Raw genomic sequence first — 27,557 nt, 5'->3', positions numbered from 1 at the left:
GGTAGGTATAAAATATATTAAGAGCAAATATTTACTGGTGGACTGGCTCTGTAATAACATAGTTTTGATTACTGAACATTCCAGTTTTATCCTAGCTAAAATATCGATCTCTCTGCACCGATGGCCTGTAGCTGCCTCATTATTTTTCCTGTAGATGTACTAAATACTGAAACCTACTGATGTTCTAAACAGCAAAGTAGATAACTGCCACAATTTATTATCTTATTTATCCTCTGGGAACTGCTAAATGGATAGAAAATATCTTATGGTTATGTCCTTGAAAGAAGCTTGCTTGTGCAATGTAGTGCGAACTTTTTATCATGCTTCTTATCATGTGCTCATTATTGACCACTGAATACCCTGAGCTGCTTTTTCCATTTAAAAACAAATCAGTCAAGTTTCCTTACTTTATAAGGAAAAGTTCATGTTAGACAAAGCATGATAGTTGCACACTAGACTGAAATGAAAGATTACCTTTTATCCATAATGATCTGTCAAACTCTGCTTGTCTGTTAGCCTAAACTCAGATATGCTTTTTTATGTTTTCCCTCAGAGCAGCTGAAAATGATAGATAAAAAGAATCTTACCCACATTTCTGTAAATGGCTACAGGAATAAAATCTATTGAATGCATGATAAAAAGTTACTGCACGGTAAAAAGCTGTACTGTTCAAGCGTGGAAGCACTGTAAATAGTGCTTGTAAAAGCATTTCAGAATTTTTTTCCCTACTAGAGTAGAAGTCGTAGTATCTTCTCCCTTTTGAGACAAATCAAAACAATTATCTATGCAGCAATGCAGTGGCATAACCTCAGTTTCTGTAGATGCAGTAGGAAAAATTACTTCCTTGAGTTTTCTTCCTGTTATGTGTGATCTTTCATGATCTTGGAAAAAATATATGTATGAAATGCTGTAAGTGTTATCTCAAAGTAATATACTTTGTGGTTTAAAATTCAGTGGCTTGTGCAGAAGGTCAGATTGGCTGTTCTCACAAACTGGTCTGTTTGCAACAGCCATATCTGTTTTTGTTATCACAGTTACAGAACTTAGGAAAATACTGACTTTGTAGAAGAGAGATTTAAATTGCTCTTTATTTCAGGTGGTTCCATCTTGGGTTACTCTTTTGAATAGCAAAAGATCACTAGCAATGCAGAGAACATGGATGTGTTCCCACTCAGCAGTGCTTCTTATGTAGGATCTTTTTAGGAAAGACTTTTTCTGCTGAAAAGTTTTAAGAGAATGTTTTTGTTTAGAATAAGATGTGTCAATGTGAATGCACATGTTTAAAATCCATTTTCCACACTGGCAGTTGATCTACCATTGCTCCTGATTTTCCTGCTTTTCCTAACTCTTTCTCTGCTGTTCAGACTCTCTCCAGCTGCCTTTACGTTCTGGAGTCATGCACTTTCGAGGTGAGTGGTATTTGGGATTCTTCCAGCTATGATCAATGAGTACCTCCTGGCACACTTGCAATTGAAATGGGAAACATTTCTCCCCATCCTTGAAATCCTGACTTTCAGACAGATTATTCTTAACTAAACAAATGTCACCTGCCATATGTGACCCATACATTCTCTGAAACTGCTTCAGAAACTATGTTTTTTTGTAAGAGATGAGTATTTCACTTATCTCTTATGCTACCTATCTAGATTTTTTGTTTTAATGGAGACCTCTAGTAAAACTTTTTTTTTTTTTTTTTGTGATAATGGATTCCTAGGCCTTTTTTTTATTTTTTTTTTTTTTTTTTTTTTTTTTTTTTTTCCCTTCATTTTCTCTCATCTGTTGAAATAACTTTTTCAAACTCACTCCACTACACCAGTTTGCTTGAATTAGAGTGTGTACAGTTGCTCCAGCTGAGCTAGGTGGGCTTTTCCATCTCACTGGAGTGAGAATGAGCATTGGGTGGACCTGGGGGGGCCATGACTGGGTTGTGGTGGCCCAGTTGTGGTAACGCAAGCTGCTGCCTCCCCACTGTATTACCAGTTCCAGCCTGGTGGCTCCAGCTTACTTCTGGACTTAAGGCAATGTCGCAATTTGTGTGTGTGCCCCGGACCTTAGCTAAGGCTCAAATGAAATAATTCTTTGGTGGTAGAGAAGTACAGTAAAGTCCAACCAAGAGACATCTGTCAAGAGAGGATTTCTTAATTTAGGGAAATATCTCAGGAGACCACATTCTTTGAATTACAAGGATGGGAGTTAGGCCTGAAAATGGACAACTTGTAGCTTTTTTGGCAGTGCTCAGAAAAATGCTTCAGGAATGAGTATGTGTTATTTAGTTTGTATTGCTTAAATTGGTATGGTCCAGCTATGGACCTATGTACCCGATGTGTCCTGCGACAGAATTCCCAACAATTCACTGCACTTCCAGTGGGAAGACTGGAAGACATATCTTTGGATGGCAGAAGTATCTTCCATCGCCAAATGTAGAACATTTTCTTGCAAACAGTCTGGCACTTAGAGCTTAAATGGTAATGCCACTCCTGTCTCCTTGCTTGTGGCTTCACGTGGGCTGGCTGCGGTGTTGGCCTTGGTGTGACAATGGGAGAGAGATGAGGAGGACTGATCAGTGCCCCATGTCTCCCCTTTGGTGGATTCAGAGCATTCTTTGGTACACCAGTCATGCATTTCCATCCACTCTGGTTTGTGAAACTTCATTGTTAAGGATTTTCAGTAAGCACAAGAGACATACAGGTCTGAGCTGCATAGTTTGGCGAATAGCTAAGAATCATAGAATCATAGAATGGTTTGGGTTGGAAGGGACCTTAAAGATCATCTAGTTCCAACTCCCCTGCTGCAGGCAGGGACACCCTCCACTAGACCACATTGCCCAAAGCCTCATCCAGCCTGGTCTTAAACACTTCCAGGGATGGGGCATCCACAACCTCTTTGGGCAACCTGTTCCAGTGCCTCACCACTCTTAACAGTAAAGAATTTCTTTCTAACATCTAAGAAGAAACACATTTACTCATGTGTTATCCCTGTAGACTTAATTTTCTGTCTATGCAGAATGCAAAATCAACATTTATTCCAAAGTAGTACAATTAAATCTAAAGGGAGGAGAAAAGTGTGTAATATTGTATAAAAACAAAGTTAATTTATGGTGATGAAATAACTATGACAAGTAGATTATGTTCATTCCTTCATGTCTGTAAAGTCCAGTGCATTCCTCTAGAAATAATTACTAGTTTGATTTCAATTTGATTTTCTTCCAAGGATCTTTGAAATATGAGTATTATGGCTCAGATAGGATAACCAGAACATAAGTTTTCCCAGAGACAGTTGTAGAGTTGTAAATGCAGCTCAGGAGGAAAGATTTGTTTGGGTGTTAGAATGCAATTAATTGCCTGCCATAAATTCTAAGATAATTAGTATTGTGAATGACAGATGTTTGTTCCACTTTCAAAACAACTGTCATAAATGAGTATAGAAGTTCTTATAAGCTTGGAAGAATGCTATTGTCCAAGATATACTCTTAGTATTAAATATGATAAGGCATAGATTTTAAAAAAAATCTGCTCTGCTAAAAGGTTTCACTGTTTGCAGTCGCTGATATTTTAAATGAATATGCAAAAATAGTGTGAGTTCAGTAGTATGAAAGGTATATTGCCTGCTGTACTTACTGAACACTTAAACTCCTTTTTTGTGTAGAAGGTCATAGTAATAGGTGGAAATTATACTCGATTTTTTTACACTTAGATGGTGTTTTGTATGCTTTTGAAAACTATAGTGCCTGAAGTCATGGAGCCAGAGTATAGTCTGAGGATTTGTCTCCCACCTCTAGTTGTTTAAAGATAAGGTGGGAAAGCATTACTTCTGCTTTGTGGCTTTTTAAGGTACAAGAAGTTGATGGTCGAATCAAAAGATAGTTGATTCAGAACTAGCTTGATGTAAAAAAGCTCATGTATGTGCATAATTTCATGGCATGGTCAGTGGAACAATTCTGTAAAAATATGTGGAACAAACCTTAATGCAGACTTAAGAAGAAGAAATAGCCTGTTTTTTATAGGTCAGTGGAAGTCATCATCTTGCCTATGTGACATGTATGTGACACGAAAGATAGAGTCCTTCTTAGTATAAAAGTGGAACTGGTTCAAAGGGGCAGGGGAAGTACTGAAAACCCAGTGTTACTTCTAATTCAGGTTGCTATTTTTTATTCAGTGCTTTAAAAGTTCAGTGCTTTTTAGAAATATTAAGCCCTAATGTTTCTGGAAGCAGAAGTTTGGTTAAGTAATCAACTTCTGAAGTTATTGATAGTTAAATCAGTCACGTTGGGTCCTAAGATTTATAAATTCTGTAGACACACTGGATCGACGTCTGACAGTGCAGAATTGAAATGCCCTTTTCCTGATTCTGTAGTATTCATCAAAGTTTTCCTTTTACCTTCTTTCTGAGTAATTTGGCCAGGTACAGAATATGTTCATGTTAGTAGATGTCTTTTAAGAAGGCAACTTTTAAGGAATGCTGAGAATTCAGACTTCGAAGTGAGGTACTTCAGAGTTAAAATTTGTGGAACATGCTTTACCAGTTTTTAATTTCTGTATTTTATTTAGTTTTATTGTGTTCAAAATGAAAGCTTGAATATTTGTAACAGTTTCTCCACTTACATTCTTAATGCTACCAATATCAAACTGTCAGTTTGTGCTACAGTGGTATGTGAGGAATATAAGATACTGCACAAAATAATAGACATAGTGAATTCTAAAGGCAAAATTAATTAGTGTCTTACTGTAAAATTAGTGATTTCTTTCAATCACTCATAGAAATATTTCCTAAAAGCCTGAAATACAGAAATTTATTATAAGGAACATAAACACACTCCTGTGAAAAACAGAAGCATAATGTCTAATCCTTGTAGATTAGATTTTGTTCTCTAATGTATGTCTTGGTATTTCTCTTTTGACTATTTATCAGTAGTACACTTTCTTTCAAAACTTATTGGGGAACTGTGGAGTGTTGTATATGTCTTAAGGGAATACTGAAGATATGATTTGATTGTGAAGCCATTTAAAAAAAAAAAAAGATGATAGCAGAGCTACTGTATGAAGTAGAAATATTAGAATTAAACCATGGTGGAACGTTCTTTTTTCTTTGTTCACTTTGACTTTGAAGACAGCTAAAAAGACTGATCATTTTCAAAGACTTTAAATTTTAGCATACTTGCATTTACTAAAGTGGCTGAAGATTTGTCATAGGTTCAAATATGGATTAAACATGTTTTTTTTCATTTCTTAATTAATGTTCTGTTGCAGCATTTGTTGTTGTTTTTAACTACAAATTGAGTCCTGATCCTTTCAGAGTCTAATGTTCTGATTAGGTTGAGCCCAGTCCCTGGGGTTATCGCAGACAGACGTATCAAACATGTCTGGTTCTTTTTCTTAAAATTATTTCAGCTGTTTTTACAAAAGGGTAGGATGATTTGCCTTTATTATTCCTATTTGCAAGAGCTGCTTTTGAGGTTATTCTCTATCCTGGTTTATTTTCCGACACACGTTTTCATGGTGAGTTTATACTCATTTATTCTTATTTAAAGGTTGTTCTTAAGCTTAAATAGTTTTTTCTCCCTCTCCTGTGTTTTTCCTAGATGTGTGTACAAGAAAGCAGTCATATGCCCTCTGATGCTTCATTGAGCTCTTTTTATTTCCTCTCAAAAGATGGGCTCTTCATCCTGGTAACTTCTCTGCACACGCTGCATCTGAATTCGTCTTGAATCGGTCTGAGAATTAAGAGGTGTGCAGTGTACCATGCGAGTTCCCACCGCTGCCTCCTGTAGTCGCATTAGTCCTTCTCGGCTTTTACTGGCTTTTAATGGCTTGCCCAAGAAGTCTCAGAGTGTGTTTTTGTCTCTTCCGTGGCTGTGTGAACAGTGGGGCTCACAGTCATCCTGTGATGGAAAGTACCCAGTTCCTTTCCTTGTCCTTTCTTCAGTTTGGCCTCTCACTTTAAATTTGAAATTCTGAATAGCCCTTGCACTTTGTGCTATTGAATTTCATCTCATTTCGGTGTGTCTCCTTTTCAAGGCTATCTCGTTCTTTTGAGTAACCTGTTGCTCATTCTCTTGAGCTGGCAACAGCCCCCAGCTTTGTGCTCCCAGCAGCACAGATCATTGTACTCACCATTTGTAACTATTCTAGTCCTTGACTTTTTGTTTTTTTTTTTTTACTTCACCTAATACTTTTTACTGTGGTACTATGTTAAATGTTCCACTGAAATTTAAATGAATTATTCATGTTATACTGGCTTTGTCTAAAGAGTTAAGAAAACATTTTTATTGCAAAGATGCCTTTGGCATTCCCGTGCTATAATATATTTCTTATTCAAATTTCCATTCCATTTTTGTAATCCATCATTCCTCTAAAACTTGCTTTTCTGCTTTGCATCCTGTTGAGATCAGACTGAGGGCCTGTAACGGTCTGAAGTAGCCTGGATCATATTTCCTTTCTCTTCACCATTTTTTATAACTATTGGTATTTCCAATTCTACATCACCTGTCACTTCCAGTAAGAAAGATTTATTATGAAAAAATAATATTCTACCAGTTTTGTGATTTTGTGTGCTAATATTTTCAGAATTCCATGATGGGGATATCTGATCATTTAATGCCTGAATTGGGAAAAAATAAAATAATAATGAAAAAAATATTTTTTTTTAATTTGTTCACTACCAAGTGAGTGGACAGTTTTCATGTTCTGGTTCCTGGAAGCTAAGTTACCTTTTGCCTGCCTAGTACCTTAGTAGCCTTACTGAGAGCTGAGTTAACATTGAGGTCATGGCAAATTTATGTTCAGTATCTACCTCACTCATACAGCTTAGCAGTCTCAATTTTTTGTTTGTTTTAGTTTTAGTTGTGTTGCTGAGGAATTCCTTATTGCTTGCTTCACAAAGTCTTGGCTTGTGACCCTCTCTTTATACCTTCATCTTCTCACAGTCAGTATGTGTTCTTGGCTGGTGATAGGAGTTCCACCTTTTCTTCTGTCTACTCTTGTGCTCCATTTTGAGGTGTTTATTCCTCTATTTTGATCTGGACCAGAATTTCTAGTCCTCAATAGATAAAGGTCTAAATCCTGCCTGAATCTTTCACGATGAGGACCTCTGTGCGGAATTAATGCAATTTTTACACCTAATTGTCTTGTTTTTAAAGGGAGAGAAAGAAAATGAGAATCAACTGAGCAGGCTTCTTGAAATCTGCACATTTTTCCAATTGTGTGAAGTGGTAAACCTTTGCTGCAGCTTTAGAAGCAACAGAGAAAATCTTAGTGCACTTCAGCATATCAGCCTACTACAGTCACTGTATTCTGGCAACTGAAAGTATTTTTAAACGAGTGTTTTGGTTTTTTTCATCAGTCTATCATTTTCATCAGTTTGTAAACCTGAAAACTTCCAGCAAACTACCACAGAGTTCTAGAGGAGTGAGAAGGACTGAGAAAATAGTAATATTTATTTATTTCAAAGGAAACAACATCACTTTCATGAGTGCTTTCTTCTAGCAACATCACTTTACGTGTAGGACATTCAAGGCTGAGTTGTATGAAAACTATTGAAGGCATATAAGCTCTGAGGAGAGAGGTGTTTGGGACCAGCTGACTGTGGCCATACAGTATGTCCTTTGCTTGTAAATTTGTTCTCAGCCCTCCCGTTTGTTCTTAACAGGTTCATAACTGTCTCTCATAATTAAGCACAGAGAGTTATGCAGAGTTTAGACTATCTGAATACGTATTGCTGAAACAATTGAAAACTTTTAATTGCTTCTGCTGGATACTGCGATGTGTATGATCTTTAAATAATCTTTTAAAAAACGGATTGAAAATATTATGTCAACTTCTAGATAAACTTGACCTCTTGTTAAAAGTTGTCTCCTGCAAAGAAGGGAGGTGTGGAGGCTTTTAGCTCAAAGGCAAAATGTTTCAAAAGATATGGGAAGGCAGATTTAAACCGCAGACAATTTTCGAGCCCTAAGACAAGTAGTTGCTACTGCTCTGAGATTTAGTACCTGTTTATGTAGATGACTATGCTTACAGTTAGCAAACTCTTTCACACAACTTTAAGTGGGCATCCTTTTTGGAAGGGATTTTGCCCAGAACATTTCTGTAGTGGAACAGAAGCAAAAACCTAGCGGACTGATTCAGTCCTGTTGGCTGTGCTGGTTCAAATGGATGTTGGATCCTCCAGTATTATTTTCTCATTGTGATTTACTTGACTTGGAGAGCAGCATTGCTCTATGTGCTTTGTGTTATTGTGGTGGCAGTTACACCAGGCACATGCGCGTGCTTTTCCTACATAGGAATCCAGAGAGTAGATGCACTTTTCCTCACGTTTATCAGTGCTTGACATTCCCATTGTGTACCTTAAGATCTCAGAGTAAGTTTTGCTACTTTTCCTTACCCACGTTCTCAAATGTTTTTAAGGTGCGTTTCCATCTTGCAGCATGGCAGAGATGCTGGCTGGCTGTTACTGACAGGGCCGCGCGTCCCTGCTTCGCCAGCTCTGCTCCCTTCCACCGGCCTGCAGGACTGCTTGTCTCACCCTGGGAGTGAAAATAGCAGAGTAGGATTGGCAGCTGTCTTGGTGTTAGCTTTCTGCCAATTTGAAGTCCGTGAAGTAGCTTTTCTTAAGGTTGGGAAAGGACCTGTGCTAGCAAAGGGCAGCAATGAGTGTTTGAAGGACCGGCGCACAGGAACTACAAGACCACTTCTGGCAGCATTTTTATTTAGTCTGTATTGAATACATGGAGAAAGGAGTAAAATACTCAACCTTTTTTAAAGGGGAAAAATAATAGGCATGAAATACTGGGTTTTTATGGTTGTTGTTGTGGCTTCTCCAGCAACCTCTAGTTGTGAAGAAATTCTCTCTTTCCAGACTATCCTTGACATTTGGTTGGAAGAAACTGGCTCTCTTCTTCTCCAGTCTCTTGCCAGCAATGAGCAACTCACTCAATTGACTCAATTGTCCCCTCTTTTTTTTTTTTTTTTTTTTACTTCCCCCTCCTCTTCTGTGTGTGTTTTCCTCATGTTTGCTGTGCTGCCGCCTTCACCCCAGCTGGGTGTGCCATGCCAAGCTCTTGGTTTGGTGTATGGGATTGTGGAGGAAGCCCTGATGGGGTTCCCAGATGGGCTGTGTGCTCCCTATTTGGGAGCTAAATTCAAACAAGCCTCATCTTGAAGATAAACCCTCGCAGATTTTCAACTAGCAATACCTCTTCTTTCTTTTTTAAGTGCCGTGCTGAGGTGGAGGCCAGGTGAATGCTTGTACTTGTGTCAGCCCTTGTGCTTTGAGAGAAATGCGTTTAGAGGGATCTGGAGGGGAAGGAGTATGTGCCATCTGTGTCAATCTACAGATGAAATAAAACTTTTTCAAACTTAATGATGGTTTTCACAGTAATTTATTGCTGAAAAACTTACACTGTTAAATGGACAAAAAGCAGTTTTGGATATTTTTTCCAAAAAATATGCAGTCTTTGCTATTTGTGGTCATAGCCTGTGTAGGATATTGTTGTGGTGCGGTAATTAAATGGGCATAGTTTTTGGTTTTAGCATGTGCAAAAGGAAGAAGAGAGAGAGCTCAGATAAATATATTTGTCTTTTCAAACTAACTTTTTTTTGTTACTTTCTGATGGCAGATCAGGAGAATGTAGTGAGCAAAATTTTTTAAGAAGCTTCAGCCTTGGCTGCCGCTGTGTTCCTGGGGCCATGTGTGGTGGCTTTTGAGGGAGACAGGGAACGTCACGCTGCTCACGAATGGTAAAAGATATTCAACCTTAAAGAAAAACAGCATGAAATTGTAGTATTCTCATCTCAACTTTTGACCAAAGATTCCTCTGTAGAGTACTTTTAAGCCATGATTTTAATGATGTTATGGCATGTATTTAAGCCTTGGCTGCCTGAATGATTATGGAGAAAAGTCTTTTTTTATAGAATAACTGTGTCTTAGGTACTAGAAAATAACAGTTGCATTAAAAAAAAAGGATCTTTATTCCTTAACAAAAAAGCCACAAATTTTCAGTTCATTAAAGTCAGCTCAGCATTGTCTTCTTGCTGTATCATTCAGTGATTACATTTCTCTGAATATTTCAATTTAATTGTCTTGCACTAAGATATTAAGTGCAGCCTGGGAGAGAAGGAGCAGTCCTGGTTCTTCTGGAGACTGAAAAATTACAAGTTCCAGAACGCAACACGTTCTCAGCACACCTGAAGGGCTTAAGGGTTCTTTTCATCCAAAACAAGGCAGCCCTCCCCTCCCTTTTCTACTTGTCTCCCCTCACTCCCATTTTGAGTGTGGGCCTTGTTTCATGTCGAATATTGGTGGGGGATGAATAGGCAAGATCTTCCACCTGCTGGAAAGTGAGGAAAGATCTCATCATTGTCATTGTTGGAGATCTGTAATAGAACAAATTGTGCAAAGCAGGTGCAGGTTTTCCTAGCTCCTCAACTCCACGTTAACCTGTTACAGGGTTTGGGTTGGGGGTGGTTTGGTTGGTTGATTTTTTTTTTTTTTTTTTTAAATGACAGACAAAAGATGGCTACGTTTGAAATAATTTGCAGTTTGGTTCAATATCAAAGACATGTTCATGCTCTTATTTGCTATCTTTTGCTGGAAATAGAATCTTCATCTTGGCCTTTTCTTGCTCACAAAAATGGAAGCTCTGGAACAGAGAGGATGAATACCAGTTAACTAAATCATGGTTTTTGCTTGTTAATTGATGTTGCATGAGGAACGCTCATTCATTTACTAAGATGTAATCCTCAGCTTAAGACTGCAAGCAGTTCATCTATTTCTCTTGGCTGTAGAAGTGCTGGAGAATTTGATGGTTACTGTGCGTTTCTGTAGGATTTTACCAGAGCAGGATTGTGTTGTAATGGTGCATTACCTTGTAATGACAGGGAGGCATGGAATAAAAACATTTTATGTCTAGATCTGGCACTGCAGTTACTAGTGGTATTAATCGTTATTGCATACTACTCAGTCTGAAACAGTCTTTGAGTTCTTAAGACAGCTTAGCTTGTAAGTGTTTCTTTGAAATACGTTGTTCTACCAACCTTAACGCCAAGAATAAATGAAAGTTATGTTAATATGTTTGGGTTTGAATTACAGTCTTCTGGAATATCTTTATCTTCATTTAGTCAGGCATACTCAATTATAACTTAATTTACTTTTTGCCTAGAAAAATGTAAAGTAGTTCATTATTCTCTGTTGCACCTTTCTTTTAAATAAACTGCAGGAGAGGTCATGGTCTTGTGGTGCTAGAGGCCTAATACTTTAGAAAGGGATGTCATTGCTGCTTATGCTCACAGGTAATGGAGATTTTCAGGCTAATGCAATAGCTGTACTGAAAATTTCTGTGGTCTGGTGCATTAAATGGAGATATCTTTCAGAGTGATGTATTATCTAATTACTGTAACTCACGAATTTCTTAAATAGTGGTTTTGTCCATATTGGATCTTATAATGATATACTTAGTTATTACTTTTTGCCTTATTTCTTATATAATATTCTTACACTTAAAGATTTGGAAAATGAGGTGCAGTGACTTTGCAGATCAGTGGCAAAAACTGTTGGTGTACGTAGATACTAGAGTTGTGTGTATAATTACATAATTTTTAGTACTCAAATCAAATGTTTGTTTTGTGGGCTGGGGGAGCTTGGCTCTTCACTAAAGCACTCTTTATAATCTTCCTGTTGTGTGGATGAGTCTGAGATATATATTAAGAAGAAAGAAAAAAAAAGAAAAAAAAGCAGAGAGAGAAAGATAGGGAGGAAAAATGCATGAAAAATCGATTGTGCGATGCTGCTAATTCGTGGCTCCTTCTGGTATCGTGGGCTTTATATCAGGGTAAAACATTAACATTCTTTTTTTTTTTTCTTTTCAATATAAAAAATAGAAGCAATGAAAATTTTCTCAGGGATGGAAGGATACAGATACACTTTGTTAATTTATTTTCAGGATTTGGTTTAAATTTATACATGATAAATGCTGCTGTGAGGGTACAGGAATTATATTTCAGAAGATGTTTCAGGAGTAGGAATGGTACCCAGGCATTTCTAAATTACCTGTAAAGAAACAAGAGGAAGTAGTTAAAGCAGAAGTAAACTTCTTAACATGAATGGGGACTGGAGTTGTGTGTGGAATAAAAAATTCCTTTCTCTCTTCTAAATTCATAGTTGGAGGTGCAAAGCTACTGATGGAACCCCCAATGTCATGCAAAGAAAGATTGTTTTGAAAATCATACGATCATAGAATGGTTGGGGTTGAAAGGGACTGCAAAGATCATCTAGTTTCAACCCCCCTGCCATGGGCAGGAACATCCTCCACTAGACCAGGTTTCCCAAAGCCTCAAACTGCTGGTGCCTTTGACATTGTTTAGATAGTTATGGTTTTTAAATTGTAAATCACAGAATAAGTTCAGTAATTTAATGTAAATTTTGCTATATCAACATCTTTTTTTTTTTAATCCTTGCTTTTTTTACTGACTTGCTAGGAAGAGAAAGTTCAACCTCTGTCTCTCTTTAGCCTTTGCCAAAACTCCAAATTTTAAGTCTTGATAGCAGCTGCTGAAATGAACAGTTGGGTATCACATGCAATATGCATTCATTAATAGAAAAAGTTTAATAATTCAATAGAAAATTATTTTAATTGTTTTCAGTGTCTTAGAAGTATTCTAGAGAAGTACAGATATGTGGTATCAGAAACAGGAGTAAGATTTGTCACTGAAGAACCATTTAATAAAGGTTTCTGTTCTTAAGCTTGGTTCTTGTCTGTGGTTGGAGAGAAGTACTGGGCATGGAGCCATTTACTGCCACCTCTTTCTCCTTTTTTCTGCTATAATAGTCTATGTACAAGTAAAAATGATCTCCTAAATAAATGGTTTTTTTCTAAATACAAGGAATTGTAGCAAATACCTGTGTAAACATAGAACAAAGCTCATCATGTGAATATATTGCAGAAAATTCCAGTTGTTTTAGAAAGTTATAAGTTGGTAGTTTTTTTAATCCTCACTCTTGCATTTTGTGTTAAATACTGAGAATTTAATCTTTAGTTCTCTTCAACTTTTGCTTAATTTAATTTGTTTTATAGAAAATAATACTATGTTGTTGACTAAGACATCCTCTCTAACCAAACTCTTGCACCCAAACACAAAACTCTAATGAAATTCAGATTCCAATGTAATCTTCTGTCCTAAGGGTAATCAAAACCCAAGGCAAGCATCATCTAAGCATGTGGTTGCCATAGTACGGTTCTGTCTTTGCTATGGTTTCTTGGATCTGTTGCTGTTTATTTGATCTGAATGGCAATTTAAATGGGAATGATAGTGTGGTGAACTGCTGATCTTTTGGTCTTTGTCATAATGTGCTTAGCAATATTGAATAGTATTTATTAGAAGCTTTTCTTATTTCCTCTATTTTTTTTATTTCTGTTGCTGTGATTTTTGAAAGGATTTGTATCTGTGCTATTCTGTGTGCTAAGAGTGTTGTTTTTCTTTTGAATACCAACCTGGATTTATCCTTATCTTCACAACTGTTACTGTAAAAGCCATGTTCAGTTCTCTGTGTAGGTTGTTCTACCCTAGAAAATAGTCTCTTTCAAAATCAACATTCTTTCAATAGGCTTAGAAAGTAAATAATGAATAGATGTAACAAGTAATTTAGCTGTCCAGCTGTTCAAACTGTAATATTGCATAAGGAATTACCAACCAATAATTTTGACTTTGTGCTATTTAATGGCTTGGTTGAAATCTTGCATGATACTAGTTAAAAAACCCGAAATAACATAAACACCCACACCCTGAAGAAAAAAATGCCCCAAAACAACAAGAACCCCATCAATCCACCCTTTTAATTTAAGCCATTACTGGAAAAATTCAAGATCATGTTGATCTTGATCTTGATACTTGACTGATGTGCTCTAAAAGTTTGTAAAGAAGCAAATAGGACAACATGTAAGAAGTGCTGGTTTGGTCTTTTGAGTCCCAACCTGCCTATTTCCATATCTTCACAACTGTCATGATAAAAACTGAGCTCAGTGACATATATAGATGCTCTGCAAGTAGGTTGGATAGTGTCTGTGAATTTAGGCTTCCTAGTTTTTAACATCTAATTAAAAAAGGAAAAACTTGGAACACATCACCAAAGCAAAATTAACCTCACTTGTATTACATGAAAAAACCCCAACATAAGTTAACAAAAGAAGCTTGTTTTCTTAGGAAGCGTTGGGGGAGTTGTGTTGTGGAAGTGGAGGGATGGTTTGAAGAACTTTACATTACTGCTGCTCAGTGGCTTCGGCTTGTTCTGGTGTTGACAACAGCGCAGAGAGGCCTGTGGCTTGTGAGCAGTCAGCAGAAATCAGGAAGAACTAGAATAGCTGTCATTGCAGAGAAGTGGGTTGGAAATTAAAATAGAGACCACTTAGCTACCAGAGATCATGAAGGAAAGCAGCACCCATACATCTCCTTGTGGTCATGCTGCATCCTAGGATTTCTGCTTCTCTGGTCCTTTATACTCGATGGGAAGACAGATGGCTGGTTGCGACAAATTGTATTACTCAGAGGAAGTTTTTTGGTGTTTAGAATTTTGTAGGTGCTTGAAGTAATACGGTCTGGTCTTCAAAGTCTGGTTATTTGGCCCTTTTGATGTTTTCCTTCTTATGTTTTATAATTATGTGTAAGGTGTGAAGTTTGTATCTCACTGCTGCTTCTGTGGTTAGATGTTTGTCAGGAGGAGTGAAAATTTTTCTCTACTCTGTGTGTCCGTTGTAGATAATCAAAGCATCGTAGTCTGAGTTTGGGAAGTTCATGGGGTTGAGAAGTAATGCTTTATGGTTAGGCTGTTTTAGAGCAGTGGTTGAGGATACTCAGTCTCGTAGCTTCGTAGTGCCTGACACATGAAAACCGTGTTGGTACGCTGTCCACTACACAAAGAGGAAGACGGCCCTTCTCTTTGTCTAAGGTTTGGTGGCTTCAATCTGGCAAGCCTGTGTGTTACTCTGTGGGGAATGGCTTCTGAGTCTGAACTCAGTAGCTTGACAGGGGGATTGACAGGCTTGGTGATAATACAAATTTGATAATACTTGCTCCTGTTGTGGGCAGTTTCTTGAAGAAATGCAAAACAAGTGTGTGAAATTGAGTCCGACATTGATTTTTTTGTTGTTGTTGTTTTTCTTTTGTTTGGGTGTGGGTTTTTTTGGTGGGTTTTTTTTGGTTTGGTTTGTTTGTTTGCTTTTTGTTTCTCAGCGGTGGTTGCTATTGAATTCTGGGTAAAGTAATCTAATAATGTTGGGAGAGACTGAAAAATATTTCGAGGTACAGCACCATGTTCCCTAGGAATTTTAAGGTATAAGCAGGGGGAAGAAAAAAAAACCTCACAAAAACTCTAGAAAAGCAGTAATGCTTGTTACAGCTAATGTGACTGGAAAATTGATTATAACTTTTTTTCTACAGATATTTTACCCTGCCACAATAATATAGTCCTGTCTTTAGACAGCTTCTGTAGTGAATATACTGTGCTTGGTTTTACAGGCTTGTTGAGTTGAAATTAAAAAGGAAATTGCAGTTAGGAACAAAGAAACTTTACATTTGATGATTTGTAACACTCCAAAGGTCAAAGCAAATGTGTTTGTCTTGGTTATAGAAAGACATTGTAAGTGCTTTGGTCCTGAGTTACTGAGGATTACATACTTAGTCTAAACTATTGATTTTAAATATTGTATTAATAAGAAAAACTATTCCGTATTAGAATAGCAAAATTTACTGGCATTTGTGTTTCTGATGCCTTATCTTTTAAGAAAAAAAAAATAAATTAAAAAGTAGTAAATCTTATGTCTTAAACTTGTCAGTATCTTCATTTAGAAAACCTTTGTCATAGATTCAGCTGAGAATATCAGATCTTTTAAGCCAGAAAACAAAAGCCTCCTCCTTCTTGAGAAAAATAGAGAAGAACTTGCATTCTGTTCTCTATTGTTTCTGATTATATATCAAAATGTTTCTGTGCTTCTAAGAACTTGTTTTTATTCTAACTCATTAAATAATCCAGCAAGCCATCTGGCATGTGCAAAAGGAAGAAGAAATTTAGACTTTTGGTTAGTAACAATAGAAAATCCCCCAACCCTGCAGCTGAGCCTGCGTTTTATGAATTTTTTATAAACTCATGTGACTCTTAACTTCTAATGTTAACTGTTATATACCATTTTAAAGAGGTTGATTATCCCTCTGATATTGTTTGATCAGTTTAGCTATTGCCACATCTTCATAGAAGAAAAGGTGAGACTTGAGGAGTTGTTTTATTGGGCATTGGGCAAAATGTAGGCGCTGGTGAGCAGCAGGTAACCTCTTTTCGTGGACAGGGAAGTGCGTGTGGGAAGCACCGGCTGGTGCTTTCACTGGCGTTAAAGCAGATCCCTAACAGCAACAGAAAACCCTGTGCCCAGATCACACGTGCCTGCTTTGGATCGATGACTTATTTGATAGTATAATTCAGGTTTAGAAATGGATTTACTGAGGTAGATATCGATTGAGCAGGTTTGATACGCAGTGTTTTCTGAGTGAGCCACTCAGTGTGGGGAGCTGCTGTGCCCTCTCAGCTCACTTTAAAATGCCCAGGCCCATGGCTTGCTCTGGCATTAGGGGCAAGGTCTGGTGGTCAGCAGAAACCCTCCATTCACTCATGTCTGCTGATGTGACAGTGTTTCTACTTGCAAAGCCTGTGACCCCGGATTCCAGCGGTGTACTGACCAGTTAGAGAGGAGTCATTGCTCCTGCCATGCATGGTTGTGGTCTTTGCAGCACTTGAGGTTAACAGATGGAGGACATCTTTTGGCAGCCTCCAGCAGCTGGTGTCGTCTGCTGGCGTGGTAACCTCTATGTGAAGAAAGATGAAGCCATGGAGATGTCGGTTAAATGCCAACCTGCTGCTTGTAAATTGTCAGGTATCTTCTAGTACAAAAGATGAAAATGGGAAATGAGTAAGCAGAATGGCTTGAAAACACAGGGAACCGAGGGTTGGCACTGCAGATTAGGAAAGCCTGAGGTCTGCTATCCGTTGGTTATGCTTTTTACGATGGATGAATCAGACTCCAGCGTGATGGGAAATTGATTTTTCAGTGTAGCCGTTCAAATTTGGGGTTAAAGCAAAGGCAGATGGTGGCATTAGAAATTTGGTTGAAGGCAGTATGTGTTTGGGTGAGGGGGTCCCAGGGGTGTCGTGGATGGGGGAGGAGGCCATGAGCTGAGATGGATGTAACCAACCCATCCTGCGTCAAGACTGCAGCCAGTTGGAGGAACTCCTGGCTCAGATATGTTAAAGACAGAGCGGCAGCCACTGGGGCAGGAGATTTGGGGAGAGACTCTTGATATGTGGGGAGCAGATGTTCTGAGAGACTTAGGTGACAGAAGAGAAAGTCTTTAGGACTATATAGGGAGTCCAGAACAATGTGAGAGAGATCCCCAGGAGAGGACCAAAGCAGCATTTATGGGACCTCATGGTAGCCCCAGGACTACATACATCCCATGGCTGACGTGCCTGACTCTTCTCCTGCACCACATAGCCTCCCCTTTGGGACAGGGAGGCCATGCCAGGAACCACTGCACTAACCCACCCAACTTCCCTCCTGGGCTGCACTACTTCTACTATCGGTGAAGTCAAGTCATTTCTAAAATCGTGCCTATATCTGTGATGAAAATGTTTTGATATCTGAGCCCATTTGGTCTTAAACTGTGTCAGTCAGGAGACAATGTCTGAAGCTGACGGAGCCTTGGTAGCCATTGCTTTTGAAGGGTGTTCAGTTTTGTAAAACAATGAAAGTGTCCTAATGAAAACCACAATTTAATTATCTATGTGGTGTGTAGAGTTTTATACCACTGCTCTTTCCTCTATGTTTTTTAAAGTTCTGATCTCTTACCTTTCCTTAATGTAGCATATTGTAAATCTGCCGAATTCATGTGCTGATCTTATACTATGCTTTTTAGGTGTATAGTGAAAGAATTTGCCTTCCTATTTGTTTCTTCCTCCTCTTGTTCCTCCTCTTTGTTTGGAAATTTTGTGCTATCCCATTTTTTTCCATGCTACTTTGCAGCATCAAAATACTTTTACTTCTCAAAATCACACAGAGCGGGGAGGGGCAACAAGGTACAACTGGAAATATTGCCTATGTATGCCTGCAAACAGAGCCCACTGGATATTTGTGCTCTTTAGCCTGGAAAACCTTTTTTAAACCAAGAAATGTAAACAGCTGAGATTCATATTTAAATATAATTTTACAAAACATTGATGTACCAATTTGAAATGTTCAGTTGCCTTTAGTTTTTACATTAGCATATTATGTTGGTACCAATAATGCTGGCACTGCTGAAATGGAAGATTTTATTAAAAATAAAAAGGAAAAAAGTAACAAAATGAGAAGATGAAAGAAAATGTTGTGTTAGTGAGAAGTATTATCTTACCGCCTTGAAGTACATCTTTCTTTAAATTCTTCCTCTGAACAGTTTCTGTTGTTATACTAAGTAGTCTGTATTTTGAGGTAAGGGTTTTATGCTTATGCAGGCTCTCAAACAATTCGTGTTTGTAGGATAAGCAAGAGGAGTGAGGGAATAGTGCAGCTTTCTGAGTTGTTAAAGGTGTGCCTAAGTAGTAGTAGTTGCACAGTGCAACAAAAATTGTATGACAATACTGAGGACGTAAGTGCTGCTACAGTTGCTATTTTCTATAATAGATATGGTCATTACTTGATAACACAGCACAGTAGCTGTCACAAACCATTTGTCCTGTTAGGAAGACTGTAATTTTTCTCTTTTATAGTTCATATTTCAGTGAATTAGTGTGCTGACCATGATGACAGTGACTTTCTGAGTTAGGTGTTTTTTTTTGCTTCCTTTCATAGTGGATTTGGTATAGAAGATGAAACTGATTAAAATGACCAAAATAAAAAGGAAAAGTGAGAAAAAAGTTCAGTTATTCCTTTTTCTCTCTGGTTGCTTTGACTACTTTCTATTACTTATCAGAAGTTTAAACAGTTTAGTGACTGTTTTTCAGGCACTTTTTCCTGAGTAACGCAGCTTGGCACTCTTTACAGAGTGATGAATGAGTCGTGGATCTTCTCCGGCGGAGTCTTCACGTATTCCTGCAGAATATCTTTTGCTATAAAATGCTTCCTGCAATGGCAATTATTGCTTAAAATGTCCTCTGAGTGTATTGTTTCTGGACATACGGCTTTTGTTCTTGAAAGGAGAGTTCCCAGAAGAAGAACTGGAGGTTGGGAATCTCCACGTTCTTTGGTTCCATGATGTTACCACCAGACGGGTGGCTCTGTGAAACCTATGTGGGCCATCTGTAGATGTGACAATTTATTTTCCACTGCATTTTACAGAAGTAATTAAAACGGTCCTCCCAGAGTTGCAAACTACCTCTAAAATGTGAAAATACTATGGATAAATCTTCAGTCTCTGTCAAAAATAGAAGTGACCTCTTCACCTCTTCTACAGCAAGATTATGCGCACAAAAATTAAATGTAACTTCACTATCAGTGTTTTTTATACAGGGATACTGTTTTGCTGGTAATACTTGCTTTTTCTGCTCACTGTTGCTTTCTCAACGGTAGTCAGGAAAGAACAACCTCAGCCTGTTGGAAGCTTAATGTCTAAATTTCACAATCTCTGCTGACTCATTTATTAGTTTCCCTGGTGTCTTCACCACTTTGTTTCACTACAGCTTTTCTCCTATAATGCTAATAACTTTTGTGATTCTAAATGTTATTTAATGCTAAGTTTGGTAAACATCTCCTAGCACTGATGTTCTACACCCAGATGGGACTGCAAGGGACAAGAGTTATGAAATAGGAAAGTTCTTGCATGGCCACTTGTGCCCTTCGTTGACACAGAAATAATTCAAACTGGTGTGCTGTGGTGCCTGGGGACAACGTGATGACAAGTGCGATCTGATTAGTTGTAGCTAATGGCTTCAGTCAGTTATACTGGATTTCTTCTCTGGTGAGGCTTGCTAACAGCATCAGCTGGTGAATCTAGTGTCCTTGTCCCAAAAAGGTTAGTGAGAATGAGTCAGGTGTCCTGCTGCTGACAGAATTTAAGTTATGCTGAATTGTTATCAGAGTAAATGAGTTCCTCGTGCTATGACCTGCTTAAAACACTTTTATGAAAAGGTCTGTTAGCTAATTTTTACTGGAAATTACTCTTACTCGTGTTTTAGGAATTACATTTCAATACGTCTAATTGCTTTTAAGAAAATTTGAAGCATATACTCTGTGACTAGGGAAAAAACAACCATGAGAAATCTCATTTTCTTTTATACAGAATGCATCAAAATCAAAGACGAAGAAAAAAGCAACTAAAACCCAAGAAGCCAAGAAAATCTTGAAGAAGAAATTTAAAGTCAACACAAAAATAGTCTTTACTGAAGATGGAGAGGTAAGATCACTTCAAAATAACTGCCTTTCGGTGGGAACTGAATTTGTAGTTTCTATAAAGACAAAAATACTTATATTTTATATCTGTATGAAAAGATAAGCTTTTCAAAAGTGTGTGGTTTTCATAATTGGATTAAGTTTTGCAAACCTGTTCAGCTTCCATTTAGAATTCAATTCCACTGGAGAAAGAGGAATGCTGAGCGCTGACCTCTTTTCACCTGTATATGCGTAAGGTACTTGTATGAGATCTGTTAGTGGATGTACAGAACTGTACCTCTTTTCTGCCTATTATCTTCAATTTCAGGTGGAATCAAGGCCCTATTTTTTCCTTACAGAAATGTAAAACAATTTTCCTGTAGGTATTTGTCAAAGCTCCCCCAAGTCTGGAGTTGTTGTACTGGAATTAAAAGTAGTCCCTGGTTTTCTTTCCAGCATTCACTATTTCTAGATTAAAAGTTTTCTTAGGAAAGCTAGGGAAGTACCAAAGTTTCACCTACTGGTGCTGATGTAGCAGTGCATTGAAATTTGCCAGTAATTTAATTGGATCTTTTAATAGCCCCTGGAAAAATGTATTGATTTTATACCGAAAGGAACTATTGTGGATGCTAGTCACTCTAGGGTTTCATTGTGGCAATAACCTCACTAGCAAGTCTCCACGCTCCATAAAGTTTTCTAACATTTGATTTCACAGCTTCAGATGCCGTGTACGTTGTTTTTCCATTTCCAGCATTAAGAAAACAGTTGCTTTTTTTTTTTTTTTACTCTAGATTAATTTCAGTAAGGCATAAACTGAAAGAGAGGTGACCTTTACAAGTATATAATTTGCTTTTGTGACCAAATAAAATAAACCATTTTATATGGCAGGTGAAGGGAGTATAGCCATATAATTACTGACATTAGACAAAATTTAAAAGGTTTAGAGGTTGCCTCATTGACTGGAAATTATATCTTCAGATATTTTTAGATATACAAAAGCTGTTGTCTCATCTTAAAATACATATGCAAATGTTTTATGTACCTATGCAATGAAGCAAAAAAGAATGAAGATGGAGGAAAAAAAATATCGCAAAGATTATAGTTAGAAAAGTAGCATAATAGAGAAGGGGCAACTTATTTAAGGAAACATAAAGTTTTCATCTGTGGATATTGTTCCAGCTTTCTTTCTGAGCTGTTTAAAACTTGCTTTAAAGTTTTACTGTTCTACTCCATGGGCTTGTCTTACGTTTCTTAAAGGAGTTTTATTTTACGAATCTTTCTAGAAAATACAACTACACAAACTCCATTTTACGAAAGGAAGTGGAAACAGTAGGTTGGGTTTCTCAGTATTCAGGTGAATAACACCCCGCGTGCATTAGGGAGTCCTAAACATGTTTGGTTTTGCATTTGTATCTGAAAGACATTCTATATTTTCTGCCATATAGTTTCCTTTTAAGAGTTACTACTCTACTAATCTATAGGTAAGAATGACTTTGCAAAGATTACTACAGATGCTGTCTGCTCATACCACGAGGTCGTAAGATAGGTGGGGATATTTTCTGATGAATATGTAGTCTTTGTGTTTGCTTTAGAGTTTCAGATATTTAAGGGAAGCTGGATGTGTTCAGCATGTCATCCACAAGTCAAACTTGAATCATCAAACATTTCCAATCCAGATTTTGAACAATAATTAATAAACCCCTCCACTTCTGTTTTCCTTGCTACCCTCAAAACATGAACCTGCAGTCATGGTTTTCTGTGTACTGTGTGGTGAAAGCTGATCTCATTTTTCTCTCAGTTAATATGTTGAAATATTGGTTGTTTACTTGAAAACATATTGCTTAGATTTACCAGTGTTTTGTTCTGTTGCATGTATTTTGGAGAGTTGTTTCTTGAAAGCAAATATCATTTTTCTCCCAAAATGACTAGCAGGATTATAAATTATTTGTTTCATTAGACAAAGAGAGAAAAAGAGAAGAAGTTCAAGTGAATCCATTAAACAGTAATATGGTGTAATGGATACATTATTTTCAAATACTCATTTTTGACTGAATGTGATGTTAAATAAAGTATCTGAGTTTTTATTGTGCAAAAATTTTGTTTGTTTGTTTCTTTTGCAAATGACCTTTTTATTTAGTCTAGAAAAAGAATGTATTGGAATATTTAGGCCGTCAAAACTTTGATGTGGAAAAAATTATTCTAACCATTATTTTTCTTGCTGACATGTGTAATGCAGTTAGTGCAGCAGTGGCCACCTGTGCAAAAATCCAGTTTGGCAAAAGCAGATGAGGAAGACGATGCCAGTGGTATCAACTTAGCTAAAGCGAAAGAGATACTGCGGGAAGAAGACAAATTTGACAAAGAAGAATACAGAAAGAAAGTAAAGGAAAAACATAGGGTAAGTTGATCTCTACTTTGGTTTCCGAAGTGCAGAAATAGATACTGTGATGTGGATTGCTCAGTGAGGAAAAATACTTAAATATATTGTGAAATAAGTGTAGTACAAGTTCATTTAATTTAAGTGTTTTTTTTCAGGACTACATTGCACACAGGAAGATTGTTCTGACAAAAGTAGCTGAGTAACACAAAGCCTTATGCAGTACCAGTTGTTTGTAACAGTAGAGCTTTATTTACAATTTTAAAATCTGTCGAGAGTTTAGTGGCAGCATCTTTTTTTAAAGCAGTGTTCAGGGGAAGGGTTTATTTCACAAAGAGAAAGTGTTTGGCATACATGCTCTAACGAATGCTGAAGATGTTTAGAGGGAAGGGGAAGTGAAAGAGTGTCTCGAAATGTCTTCAGAGTACCACTTGTTCAGCATTCAACATTACATTTCAGGTAGGCAAAAGTGGTAACTTTTTGCATCATTGTTATTAAGGCTATCAGAATTTATTTAATGAATTATTCAAATAGTGTCATATAGTTTTGGCTATAATTTGAAAACTTCAGTGTGTGCAGTCTGGCTTCTCTCTGGCATTTAAAACCCTTTAAATTGCAGACCATAAGTTTGCAAACTACTTTTGTATTATCTGTCATGGACCAAAGCAGAGTTTCCTGACCTTGTCATGTACCAGTCATATGAACTCAACTGGATGTCTTTGAGTTCGGGGATCGTTCTGTTAGTCATTGTGAGAAGGGTTTGGATTTCTCCAGATAACAGATAAATGTGAGATCCCAGGACTCTGTATTATTAAAGGCCTGCTTTATACTCAAAGCTTCTAATTTCCAAAGCATTAAAAAGTGTTGTTTTATTGCCCTGCTCTGCAAATGCTTACTTTATCCAGTTTGACTTTATCCACTGATTGCTAGTGATTAGTGCTTAGATATTGCAGTATCTGTTAAAGTTTGTATTTGAACAAATTCATTTGGCGGGGATTTGTGAAAGCTTCAAGTTATGTTTGGGCACTGAAGTATTCCAGCTAAAGTCAAAGCATGCTTCACACATTTAATTTGAAAGTCTACTCCTATAGTACTGTTACAGTCATTTGACATCTACAAAATTCCCACCTCTTTAGCGAAGCGTTGCATTTGAAAGTAGCTGCAAAGCAGTAATGTTTTCTGTGCTATAAGTGAAATCATAGTCAATTTTACAGAAAGCAATCTGTCAGATTTCAAGGATACAGCTTAATAAACACGGATGGAGAGACTGATTTATAACTTTGCAATCAATCTGCTATTCACTAGCAAATTCGTATACTTTGAGTAACGCTGTTGACATCAGACTTCAATGATTAAATACTTCATCAGTTGGTCTGATGAACACAGCTTCGTCGTTATAATGCCGAGGAGAACAAATGACATCGATCAGATATTTACCTGCATTAAAAAAAATAAATCAACTGTGGGGATACTATGAAAAGAGTGCCTCTTTTCAAAAGTGAGGCAGGCAAAGTGAACAGGACTGGCCATATCATCAGTATCGTGGGGTTTTTCTGTAATTATGGAAAGTGTCAAGTTTCTTGTAACCTTGAAAAGCATGAGTGTTTTTCACGTTACACCTAATTATTATCCTTTATGAAATGAAAGAAAAGAAATGAATGGTAGTATGTCAAAAAGAAGGAAATGCATTAAAAAAGGCTTCTGATTGAGGTACGGGGAAATAAATGTGTGTCTAAGTTTTAGGGTGGCCTTACTGCATTCAGTCATTGCATGTGCGTTCAGATTTTTTTTTTTTTTGTGTGGCGTAACAATTTGAGGTGAAAAATGCTTCATATGGTAAATTCTCTGTACATGATGAAGTACTCAGTTTTCTCGTTGTCATTTAACTTTTGAAATGGTCTTACAAACAGTTTAGTATCCTAATATCCAAATTTAAAGGAGATGAAACTTAAAAGGAAACAAGGGGCAGGAAGGTGATAGGTGGGAGTTCAGGATTTACTCATTTGCCTCCCCGTCATCTGACTAACCTTGTGGTTAAAGATGATCCTTCACCCTCACTTCAGAAGGTATTTGAGATACCCTTACAGAGCCTGTATTAAGTAATACGTAAAATGAATTGGTAAGGCTGCCACACAGATTGAATGTTACTCTACCTTATTACTAAGTCATCCTTTATGTCTGGGATTCTTGACCAGTCAGCTGTTGCTGCTTAGGAAATAGCTGTAATAGTAACAGTCGGGAAAATATATCAAAGTCCTGCTCTTTTGTCTAATCCAAGCAGAGACAAGCACTACCTCCTTTCTCCTGGGTTATATTAAGCTGATTTAGTGATCAGAAGATCCGCTCTTCTGGTGACCCATGAAGAAGCTACATTGTTTCTGTGTGGGGCACATACTGTTCAATTTTTTTCTTAACAGTAAATATGTAATTAGTTAAATTCACACTACAGGGAGAAGTTCTATGGCATGATTCAGAAATCATTGATAATTGACATAGATAAACATTATTTTAGCCATTTCAGCCATTGGTTTCTCACTAATATTTTTTGGAATTTATTGCATTGACAGTGGGGCAAGTCATCAGCCCTTCATTAACGAGAGAATCCTGGAGAAAAATTTGAACTGCCTCACAGTAAAAAGGAATCATGTGGCCACTTTCACAGTGACTTCCCAATGGTATCTAAAAATCCTCCCACCTCATAAGGTTTCCCTTCCCAAAAGAGAACATCGTCACTCAGCAGCAGATACTTAGTTGAATTTGAATCTTTGGCTGGCATCTCAGTGACGTGAAGGAAGAAGAACTACCCAAGTCCAAGTATAATGACTGTACTGCAGCAGCCTGGTCAGGTGCCTGATCGTCGTCTGAATTTGCTATTTAAAGTTTGGTTGTGTCTCTAAGCCTGACAGGCTTACAGGGGTGTTATTTCTTAGTCTCAGTTGGAGAAAGAGGATGAAACCTAGAAGATATTTCGGTGTGTTACCAACAAAGGATATGAAAGCAACAAAAAGACTAGGACACTTTCTTATTTTCATGACTTCTGTGTAAGTATGGATGTCTTAGTGCCTTTCTTGTGTCATTGAAAGAGGAACTTTTGCAAGTAACATGCTTTCATCCCATCTTACACATCCCCTCACTGGCATTCAGCAGTGCCTTTTATACAAAGTCTTAAATCCATCACTTGTGACTGTTGTTGCTTCTTTTCAAATCTCTGAACTCCACTATCAGCCAAAATACATCATGGCATAGCACGAACTCTGTTGTCTGACCTTTCTTTGATGCAGTAACTCTAATTATTTCATTCCCATCTTTGTTTTAATTTCCTTCCCGCAAGCAGAGTGCTGTAGATCTTTGTCCATTTAACATCTTTGCTAACAGCAGATGTGACAACTCTGTTTCTTGGTTTTCCACCGTGGTCGCTGACTTCTCCTACAACTCTCTCCTTCCTAGCTTTTTGAAAAAGCCGTGGTTAAATTTTGCTTCTCTGCTTTTGCTTCAGATTTGTTCATGATCTTTCCTTGACTTTTTCATCAATTTAACTTTCTTCTGATCCTTCACTTTCAGCAAGTTTCAAATGTCTGTATGCTGATTCACATTGCCTCCTCTTAAGTCCTTTTCTTCCTACTGCAGCTGATGCTTGGTGTGGTTTCCTGGCTTCTATGTTTGGCAGTTTTTATTTTTTTCGTTAAATCAATTTTTGAAACATGATAAGTCTATTAAAGTTACTATATAGGTAGATTAGAAGACCACTAGAGACAACTGTGGTTTCATTCTGTATAAACCAACTGTAGCAGTCTGCTCCATGGTTATGTACCTCAGTAATCAGAAAGTCCTCTGAGGCTGAATGTATGCTAATACCTGAAGTCTCTACGTTGGCTTTAAAATGGTGACTTAGAATAACAAAATAATTTATGGAAGGCTATGAAAGTATATATTCTTTCATCCATGTTTTTTATATATTGCACATGTGGTCAGATTTTGATTTAGATTTTGATTTAGATTGGATGTAGAAAAAGCAGTGTTTTTTTATAAAGCTTGTCATTTTATAGGTCATCTTCCACTGAGAATACCTCTCTTATGGTTTCTTCAGTATAATCTTGAAGATTAAAGATTTTTTTGGGAAAAAAAAAAGACCTTCTTAAAATCAAAACTTGCACAGAATAGCTTTTTTTTTAAGTGAATGTGGCCTATAAGCTTAATAGGATCTTTCCTTGTGAAACTGTTTCTGATGAAGAGCAAAGCTATTCAGAAAGAGTATCCACAGGCCCTTGCCTTTAAATCCATTTGTGAATGTCATGTAAATGAGCACAGTTTTCAGTATGATCAGAAAAATGTTTTGGTGCATTCATGAGATGCTTGGATTAGATGTGTGTTGGGGTGCCTTAAGGCTTGTGGAAACTGGCAAAGCATCTACACTGTAATTAGGTTTCCTTCGTAAGTCTCACATTTTGTTATCCTCCCCTTCCTCTGCAAATGGGGAAAATTGAAAATCAGATGGATATAAATAAGTAAAAGTCTGAGGTATAATTGTGATGTAATTAATGCTTATTGAAGTTTTGGAAGCAAAGTAAATTTTAGCAGTTGAGCACAAGGGAAAGGGCAGTAACACTGATCAAAATGATGTGAAAAGAGTTCTGCATTAATGGACATGTAATGACAGCCCAGCGAGAGGTATAGATTTGAGCTCTTTTGAAATGTATAAAATGTTATAAACAACAATAAAGGGAGAAGTGAATAAAGTATTCAGAACATGTTTTCGCACTCAATTTTTCAAGTTTTTCAACTGAAAATGCACTATTGTTAGGAGGAAAA

The 27,557-nt window shown here is 37.3% G+C and overlaps 1 protein-coding gene across 1 annotated transcript in view; it reads left to right on the top strand.

Moving 5' to 3' along the window:
* The window catches only part of DDX10 (DEAD-box helicase 10), a 191,769-nt gene that overhangs the window by 95,577 nt on the left and 68,635 nt on the right, over positions 1-27,557 (top strand). Inside the window, exons 14-15 of the mRNA XM_075742273.1 lie at positions 20,283-20,396; positions 22,608-22,769. Of these exons, the coding sequence (XP_075598388.1) occupies positions 20,283-20,396; positions 22,608-22,769 (276 nt within the window). The remainder of the gene's footprint in view (positions 1-20,282; positions 20,397-22,607; positions 22,770-27,557) is intronic.

This window comes from Balearica regulorum, chromosome 1, assembly GCF_011004875.1.
Source record: "Balearica regulorum gibbericeps isolate bBalReg1 chromosome 1, bBalReg1.pri, whole genome shotgun sequence".
Lineage (NCBI taxonomy): Eukaryota > Metazoa > Chordata > Aves > Gruiformes > Gruidae > Balearica > Balearica regulorum.
The sequence above is the reverse complement of the archived record's forward strand: the minus strand, read 5'-3'. Positions and strand labels throughout refer to the sequence as shown.